The sequence below is a fragment of the Hevea brasiliensis genome, chromosome 1 (genome assembly GCF_030052815.1).
Source record: "Hevea brasiliensis isolate MT/VB/25A 57/8 chromosome 1, ASM3005281v1, whole genome shotgun sequence".
NCBI lineage: Eukaryota > Viridiplantae > Streptophyta > Magnoliopsida > Malpighiales > Euphorbiaceae > Hevea > Hevea brasiliensis.
This window is the reverse complement of record NC_079493.1, coordinates 7,474,079-7,484,111: the sequence shown is the minus strand read 5'-3', so window position 1 is coordinate 7,484,111 and position 10,033 is coordinate 7,474,079. Positions and strand designations below refer to the sequence as shown.

The window sequence follows — 10,033 nt, the reverse complement described above, 5'->3', positions numbered from 1 at the left end:
TCAAAATATTCTTTGCATTGATATATTACTTAATACCTAATAAATTTATCATTAACTTCTTCCTATCAACTAAAAAATGTTATCGCTCATTTCGGGATCTGGTAGATAGAGTGATTAATCTCTTTTAAAGTCAAGGTCTTCTCACATTACTTAATCAAAGTATGTTCTTTTTCACGTTGTTCAGCTTCCATTAAAACTCTGAATCAATAAGCTCATCAAGAGGAGGAGGGGGAGGAGGAGGAAGAGGGAGAAGAAAAGGGGTTATGAGGCGGGAGTTAATGATTCTAGAACATGAAACCATAACAAGAGTCAAGAAATTTTAAGAGAGATTTCAAAGAAATTGAAGAGCTTGATCATGGAGAAAGGTATAATATGGTTGACTCCTATATATGAAGATTGGTCGAAAATGACTAGCTTATAGTTCTGAACATTGCGAATTGCCTTGCTAATTAAAATGGACTTTTAATAGCGGAAGTTGAATTGCTTTAATTAATTTTCTCTAATAATTGTTGTATAAAATAATTGATCCAAAAACAAATATGTATAAATATTTATAGTGTTTCTTGATACAATAGCCTGAAGATTAGCTTTAAAGGCTACAAAAATCTTCTATAATGTACAGTAGTTCTCTTAGTCTTCTTCAATATATTATATATATACCTAGAAAAGAATGTACAGGGCCACGGAATTCATCCATCCTAAGATATGTTCATTTATAAAAAATTCAGCCCTTTGAGACTCAACTAAGTTTATGATATTGCTTACAGCAATTTTCAGAGGCAAAATGTTAAAATTTTGTCCACTCAATAGCAACTCGTTCACTTTGTTCAGAAAATCTAACCCATGATCATGATGATGTTCTTCTTCTGATGAAGATCTCTTGGGGCATTTTGTCAATAAGCTGCTGATATAGGCTTCCAAGTCATGAACACATGAAGGGTTTTGCATGTTGAAGAAGTCTAGGACAAGTTCAACACCCACATGAGCATAACATGAGCAACTCCATGGGAATTGATATCTCCCTCCTAAAACCCTAAAATTTTCATTTAGAAAAACCCCAGGTAGCTTAGTGATTGGATCATTAACATTCACAATTCTCAATACTTTAACCCCCAATTCCTCACACCTCTCCTTGAACCCTGCGTTCCCTACTCTTGGTCCTCCAAATGAGAACACTGTTACTGGAATATTCGTGCTTGGATTATTGAGTTTGTTCAATCCAAGCTCGGAAATATCATAAGCAAGAAGAAGAGCAAGTGAACTTCCCATGCTGTGGCCTGCCAAGGATATGCTGATTTCCTCTCTTTTGTACTTGTTTAACAATCTTGACACTTCAGATAGAAGCTGTTCGCGACAACTTTCGAGTCCAAACTTGTTGTCACTTTCATCTGAAGTGTACAAGCTCAAAAAGCCAGATTCTACCTTCACATCTGGGCGTGGATTATGAGGGTCTAGCCTTGCAGGAGTAAGAGAGCTCATGAAATTGGCGGCCCATTCATGGTTAGTTACTGTTCCGCGAAATGTAATGACTATATCTCTCCTGCCGAGCCTCTTAACTGCATCATCTGAGGATACAGCCACATAGCCAATCCAGCGGCCACAAGCAGAACCATTTTGAATGGGAATATTAACGTCTGGAGTGGCATAGATATACTTAGTGACTTGATAGCCGGAATCTCCCATTCCAACTTGGTTGAACATGTTATTCTTGCCATATTTGCAAGACAAATGGCGTTTTGAGTTGGGATCAAGATCGAAGGCCTTATAACAGGCGGTGACAAACTCACCGTATCGAATGATCTCTTTCTGAAGAAGAGGGTGCAAGGGTTGAACGAGGTTTTCCCAGTTGTTACAACCCTGAATCTCTCTCCAGAGCTGAGCCAAAGTACTAGTACTAACACTTCTGGCAAATTTAGCCGTGGAAGTAGATGCAGTTGGTATGGTATTAACAGAAGCAACAACCGATACTGATGATGATGAATGTGTAAAGGAAGAAAAAGAAGAAGAGGCTTGTTCCCTACTTCTCCTAGGAAACAAAACCTGCCCAAAAGAATGGGAACGGAGTCGCTTCCTGTCCCCTGAAAATGAAACATGGTTCACACTAGGTTTTGGCACGAAACCTTTAGAAGCCATTAGAAGAGAAGAAGAGGGAAGCTGGAGAGAGAGAGAGAGAGATGAGGATGTAGCTTTATGGAGGAGAAAAAAGTGGTGGATTTATAATATATAGGAACGAGAGGCAGGACTGTGTTTGGGATTGGGTTTGGACGGAAGGGAGAGGACAGAAGAAAAAGGAGGAAATGAAAGGCATGTTTGGCGAGTTATTTTGACTGAGGATTATGTTTTCAAAGCACTTATTTTTCAAATTTAATTTAACTTTTATTTTTATTTTTATTTTATTTTTGGTTAAGGAATTTTGGTCGGTTGCGGATTTTAAGCTTGAGTTTCACACAGTTACATCTTCTGCTGCGGCTGACTGAGAGAGAAAATTAAATAAAAATAAAATAAAAGAAAATGGTCAGCTTTTTCATTGTTGCTTCCCTTTGAGGTCCAGGTTGACTTTCTACCCCTAAAGAATTAATTATTAATATTTTACATTTGTCCTCCCTTCGGCTCCACATTGCAATTTATGATCTCTCTCCTTATCTATATAACAAATATTTACATTTATTTATTTAAATGATTTATTAAATCTCAATAAAAAAATTTAAATTAAATTTAGATTAATTTATATTATTTTAGATCAAAATTATTTTTATTAATTTAACTTTTAAATTAAAAATATTTTTTAAAAAATTTTTAATTTTATTAATTTAATTAATTTTTAAATAAAAATTTAGTTTGATCTGTCAATGTAAATGGGTTGATTTTAAATCGAGTCATATAAATTATCAGATTGACTCTCAAATTATCCTTAACGTAAGTCGAGTCAATTTGTAATCTCAAAAATTAATAAGTTCTTGAGGTCTAAGTCTCTCCATCTGTTAGTTGTTGAATATATCACTTCTACACGTAGTGAGAATTATTAAAGAGAGAGAGACTATCTTCCATTGTATAATAATTGTATACTCAACCAATTAAACCTCCTTTGAATGAAAAAAAAAATTATAATCTCACAACAAATTAAATTATAGTTAAATCTATTTTTTTTATTTTAAAAAAAGAGATTAAACAATCTGTAAAATAGAAATATTAAAAAATTTGAAATAAAAAAAAATTAAAATAAAGGGTACAAATTTTGTTCTAATACATTAATAATATCAAAGGAAAATAGATTTCTCAAGTGTAGTCTAGTTTAGTTTTATTATTGTTTAACGCATTTAAGAAAAAAAAAAGGCTTCTTTTGTTTAGGTCCACGATATATAGATAGCAATGCAAAAATAATATAAAAAAATTTACAATTGGGATTAGTCTTGTGAAATTTCAGGTAAAGATCATACATAATTCAACGATCAAACTTGTGAAACACACAATATATAAAATTAGAAAGAGAAAAGGCATTTGGATTTCAAACTCAACTGTGTATAAAAAATATATATTAAAATGCAGGTTGAAATTAGTTAATATTATTCTTCCATTTTGATTTAGAATAAGATATTTATGCCATATATAAGACTTGAATAAACTTTTTTCCCTTCATCTAATTTTTACAGTGGAGTTAGATTCGGTTCATTTTTTTTAAATGATATTACAGCTTATCTTCTTTTAATATTGAGCTACTCACAAATATATTTACCGTAAATTTTATGATTCAAATATTCATGTTTGGACATGAGAAGGTACGTTATCTCATATTAATTTAAGATAAAGTATTTGTGCTATATATAAAATTTAAATAAATCTCCCCCTTAAATTAACTTTTGAGATGAAATTAAGTCTGATCTATTTTCTTTATAAATATACATCTGATAATAAATTTATTAAATTGTCATTCAAATAATATCTCAATCATTGGGAGTATTTATACTATTCTTTTAATATATTAATACTCTATTAGGACAATAATCTATTGAAGATTTTATAGTGACAGAGTATTTATATTTTAAAAATAAAAATAAAATTTTAATATTTTTTATTTTCAATATATCAAAATAAAAATTAATTGAATGGGAATGTCATACCATATCAAAATAAAAATTATAATCTCACAACATATTATATATATTTTTATTTTTAAAGTCTTAAAATGACTTGTTGATTATATATTCCATCAAACCAAAATCCATTTCCCTCTTTTGTATTTTTCTTTATTGTTTTTTACTCTTTTACTCGATTATTTTTGGGGTTTAAAATAGCAAAATTCAATTTTAAAAAACACATAAAAAATGCCTATTGGCATGTTAATACTACTGAAATTAATTGAAGCTTGGAAAGAAACTTTCTTTTTCAGAATTCATGCATGGTGTGGGTATAAAAATGGCATATTTTACCACTAACTTTTTTTTTTTATCCATTTTCTGTATTTAAATTCTGAAAATTTTGAACAATGCGGTAGAATAAGAATTTAATCGCAAACGAACACCCACTTGACCTTAGGGGTGAATAAAATTCAAGTTAAATCAAAATTCAATTTATATTATCTAATGAATTAAATCGAAATAAAATTTTGATTTGATTTACTAAATAATTTGATTTGATTTTAATTTGTAAAAAAGAAGAAGACAATTTATTCAGTTCTTTTCAATCTTCAGACTTAAAAAATTATATAAATCGAATTGATTTCTGACTGAGACACTCCATCCTTTATGCTTGGCCAATCCAAACGAACCAAGTGTCAAAAAGCTGCTTTTTGTTTAATTTGTTTTTGCCTCTGTTTCTGATTTAAGGCATGGCATTTGTGTAGTTGTGCTACCCAATTGAATTGGCGTTCTTGATGATTTTTTTTAACTTCTCTCTTTTGGGGATTGTTTAATGATTAAGATATTCATAAGGTTTGTTTTTTTTATTGTCATTGTTCTATAGTTAAATTGGTTGATGGGTATGTATGATCTTTGAGTTAGTTTGATTTTTGTATTATGGTTTCTTTCTTTTATAAGCTAAATTAAATCAAACTGAATTAAAGAAAATTAATTCAACTTAACTCCTTTCTTAGTTTGATATCTATATTTAATTCAATATAAAATCGAATTGACCATTAACACACACTGCTTAATCTTTTATACAATTTCTTTTAGACTAAAGCCCATACTTTGTTTGCCAAAGTATAGACAAAATTATATATATGTGTATATATATATATATGGCAATTACAATTTACAAGAAAAGGAATGTCCCATAAATGATGTATAAGCTAGATCCTATCTCATCATAGTGTTCTCTACCCAACTCTCATTTTTATATTTAACATCTTCAATCAATGGAGTTTTGTTCACATGTACATAGTTTGGTAATGCCTTAGACTTTTTTTTAGTTATCTATTTATGTTAAAACTTTAAAAACTATATAAATCTCATTTGAAATAAATCATAATAAAAAAAGAATTCTAAGCAAGAATTCCAATTTTTTTTAATGATGATTTTTTTTAACTTAAAAGGAATTGAATTCTTTCTCTCTAAACATGAGAATTAACAAAAAAAAATTAATTGAATTGAATTCTTACAAAATACTCTATTCTAAATAAGAGGATAATGACTTGGTGATATTATATTCCATCAAACCAATTTTCATTTTCTTCTTTTGTATATTTATTTATTTATTTATTTTACCCTTTTACTCAATTATTTTTGAAGTTTGTAATAGCAAATTCAATTTTGAAAAACACAATAAAAATGCTATGATAATACAAGTGAAATTAAATATAATTGAATATTGAAAAGAAAACTTTGTTTTTCAGAAGTTTGGTGAGGGTTCAGAAACATATAAAAATGGCAAAAATTTACTACTAGCTTCTATATTTTTGTCCAATTTCTATATTCAAATTCAGAGCAGGAAAATTTTGAACATTTCAATAGAATAAGAATTTATTCACCAAAGTACACACACTTCACCTTTTATACAATTCCTTTTAAAGCAAAAGCCTATACAAAATTATCTATATATAATTCCATAACTTATGTATAGCCAAGAACTTATCTCATCATAGAGTTCTCTCTCTGATGCGTGCCTAACGACCAGTGCTTTTGTTTGACGTTGCAGAGATTCAACGCGGAAGGTTTCAGATGGAAAGCTCTTTACCACGTACGAAGGTTTTCAAATTCAGAAAGCCCCATTGAGCCGATGAAGAATAGAGTCAAAATTTTAAGATTTAATTTTTATTTTATATATATAATTAACAATTTTTATAAATTAATAAAATATGAAATTATATCAAAATTAATGATATATTTTATAAATAAATTATGTAACAAATTTTAATATATAATTTCTTTAAAACAAATTCATAACACAATAAATATTTTGAAAAAAAATTTATATATTTTTTTATATTATAAAAGAAATTAAGATGACTTTTCCTATATGAGCTTACCAAGATATTATTGGTTTCAAGGCCCAAAAAAAAAAAAAAAAGAGTGGTGATAGGTTGATGGAGAATGTAAAATTTAGTAAATTCTTATGATAAAAAAATTAAGATAAAAAAATTAAAGAATTAAATTTAAATGATTTTTCAAAATAAATCATATATAAATAAAATAAAGTGCACGCATTTCATGGTTTTATTAGAAATTGTCCGTAAATTAATTTATATTAAAATGATTAAGTTTTATTAGAGGAGTATTTAATAATAAAATAGATTATTTAATTATTTTAATTATACCATTAAAATTAAAATAATTTTGATATATTATATTTTATATATAATAATTTCGTATATATAAAATTCATACATGTATATATTCGATTATTATTCAAAAATTAATAAATATATATATAATAAAATACATGTATTTCATAATTATATGTAAATTAATTTATATTAAAATAAGTTTTATTGGAGAAGAGTATTATATATATAAACATTGATATTGTTTTTTTCTTTTTTTTTGCAAAATTACAAAAATCTACTTTGCGGTTACACAAATTTTCAAATTAGCACTTGAGGTTAAGTTTACAATAAAGTGATCTCCTATGGCGGCAAGAGGAAGAAAGCTTCCAAGGGTAAACAATTAGAATCTTATGCAGGAAATGACTATTCCACGGACGAGTCGGCTGACAGTGATGTTACCCAGATGAATTAGCATCATCGTAGGTTGATTATTGATGATATAGAGGCTAACTAGTCATCAGTGTTCCTAAATCCAGAGGATGAAGCCAACCTTGAAATGTGCATGGCTCTTGGTTTGTCTTTTTCAGTATCGGATGACGAAGTGGTTCAAATGTTTGTCAAGGAGATTCTGGATGACTAAAACTATAAAAGACGCAAATTAACCTTTAGTTTGGCTGCCATATGGTTCCTTTCTTTCTTTTAGTTGGTAGTTCATGGTCGATCATAGTTTTACGATGCTAAATACAGAGTATATCACCTTATTTGTGCTTTGACTTTTAAATCAAACGATAATAAAAATTGACTACATTGAACATTACTTCATCGTCTCACTTATAAATTGAAGATAAGTGACCTAGAAATTGAAAGAATGTTTTGATTGATTGATTGCAAAGTGAATATAAAACTTGAAATTAAATGCAAAAGCTAACTTTTGCTAACCTCTATCTCAGCTAACTACATAATAACTCCTTAGACTTTTATTTAATAACTACCTTAGTCCATTGATCAATCAAACTAATGAAGCAAAATTATTCAAATTAATTTTACAAAAAATTAATTTAATTAATCTAAAACCTAAAAATAATTAAATTTAATCATTTTAGTGCAAACACAACCCTTATATGAATTAAATCACCACAAGGAGAGTATTTGATCTGGAAAATTTTTGATGAAGGGAAGCTCAGATAAGATTCATCAAAATGAACCTGCTAACCTGAAGCATGCTCATAAAGGGATAAGATGATGCTGACATTTGGAAACTGTTGCCCATGCAAACATGACGCTATCATCTCTGAAATATAAATGAGAAATTTCAGAGTTATTGTGACGTACTTTTACACAATGCAATTCTCCTCTGTAAATCTCTCCTAATCAATGTTGAAAATCCTTCAGCATATATTAATTAATTTAGAATTAAAATTTAATTATTGTTGTTGGCCTGAGCTAGCCGCCAAATAATAAAAAGGAGTGATCCGTATATGCAAGCAAATAGGCCCTTGGGGTGGGGAGATGGGGTTGATGTCTAATGTCTTTATTGCTTACAAATAAGAGTCATTCGTGATGTGAGTCACCCCATCACTAAATGATTCATCTCCATTTCTAATTCTAATTTTCAAGCTCCAAAAGACACTTTCAGGAACTTTTTGTGACCTGTGGTTTTACACCTTCAGGCACTTGACCCAAAAGCAATAAATTAACATCCCAGCAAAGTTATGATTCTTAAAAAAATAATAATAATAATTATTCATATTATTGCCATATATTAATTTTACAAATAGCAATATTAATATTATTGTAAAATTTTTGTTGTTAATTTTGATATTTGTTGTAGTAATTTTAAATTAATATAACATTAATGAATAAATAAAAAATATTATTTAATATAAAATTTTTTTAAAAAATTAACTTTAATTAAAATTTAAATTTAAAATTTTATAATATTAGAGATGACTTAAATAGTAATAAATTAAAATTCATTCAATAAAATCTTTTTTTTTTCTTGTTGAAATTACTAAAACTCTATGTTATTTGATATAAAGTTCTTGTAAATAATGAGATTGTGGATTTGATATTTGATAGGGTAGCGTAAAACCATGATTAACGTGTGTTGGGCGGCATAAATACTCTTCAAAACTGCACCGTTACCGTGACTACCTTCCACGTGGGGCGGTGCAGCTGTCACGTGCTTGTTATACTCACGAGTAGCGGTGAGCGAGATAAAGCCAAAGACAGGCTATCGTTTTCAATTCAAATTCTGAAGCCAACCCAACGCGAAATCGTTTTTTTATTTTTTATACATTTTTTTTTCCTTTCTTTTTATGCGACCATCATATGAACGAGAATTTATTTAGAATAATTGTTATATGTATAAAAAATATATTTTAATTATTAATTATAATAAAACTCGTAAATTTTATTTTATTAATAATTATTATATATATAATAATTATATTTTAAAAATTTATTTAAAAATTTTAACTTAATTTTTTTAGGAATGAAGTCAAATTTCTTTCTTGTATTTATTAGTAATATTCAATTTAGCTCAATTTTAACTTTGATTTAATGCAATTCAGAAATTTTAATTTATGTCTAATTTAGCTCAAATTTAAAAAGGTGTAACTCACTCATCACTTTTGTGGGTGGGTTATATTTTTTTTAATTTTTTAAATATTTTTAAAGTTAATTATTTTTTAATATTAATTGTTTAGTTAATTATGTTTAATCTTAATTAATTAACTATAATTAATTATTTTTATATTTTACTTTTTTAATATTAATTAATAATATGAAAAAAATAATATTTTTATATTTAGTTTTATTTAATTATAATTTTATAATTTTAAATTAAAAGCATGAAATACAAAAATCATATTTTTTCATTTAAATAATTAAAATTAATTATAGTAATAATTTTTAATTTTAATTATTTATATGAAAATATAAAGATATTTTTTATATTTTCAGTTTAACTAATAATATTGAATAATAAAAATAATATTTTTATTTAAATGATTATACAATATTAAAATAATATTTTAATATTAAAAAATAATTAAATATTAAAAAATGCACATATTAATCAATTGGACTAATTTGACCATAAACCAAAATTTGTGAGTTAAATTAGGCGAAAAGTTAAAAATAGACTAAATTGAACCTTTCCAATAAGTACTGAGGATAAATCGATCATTATTCTGTTTTTTTTTTATGGTAATAAAAAAGTTCTAAAAAAAATATTAATAGGTATTTAGTATGAATTGTTCGATACTTTTATTTTTTAAGTAAGGTAAAATGTTCAATTTTCATTGATGGAGATAATACTACTTTTTTTTA

General features: G+C 27.1%; 1 protein-coding gene across 1 annotated transcript; it reads right to left on the bottom strand.

Moving 5' to 3' along the window:
- Positions 1–653: 653 nt before the first annotated feature.
- LOC131172121 (galactolipase DONGLE, chloroplastic-like) lies at positions 654–2,138 on the bottom strand. Its single transcript, XM_058133206.1, has one exon. The coding sequence runs from the start codon at positions 2,131–2,133 to the stop codon at positions 661–663; it is 1,473 nt and encodes a 490-aa protein (XP_057989189.1). The 5' UTR covers positions 2,134–2,138; the 3' UTR covers positions 654–660.
- Between the last annotated feature and the right edge of the window lie 7,895 nt (positions 2,139–10,033).

What these genes read in the sequence shown, in the direction of transcription:
- LOC131172121 (XM_058133206.1), bottom strand. Translation starts at nt 2,133, where the DNA reads ATGGCTTCTAAAGGTTTCGTGCCAAAACCTAGTGTGAACCATGTTTCA.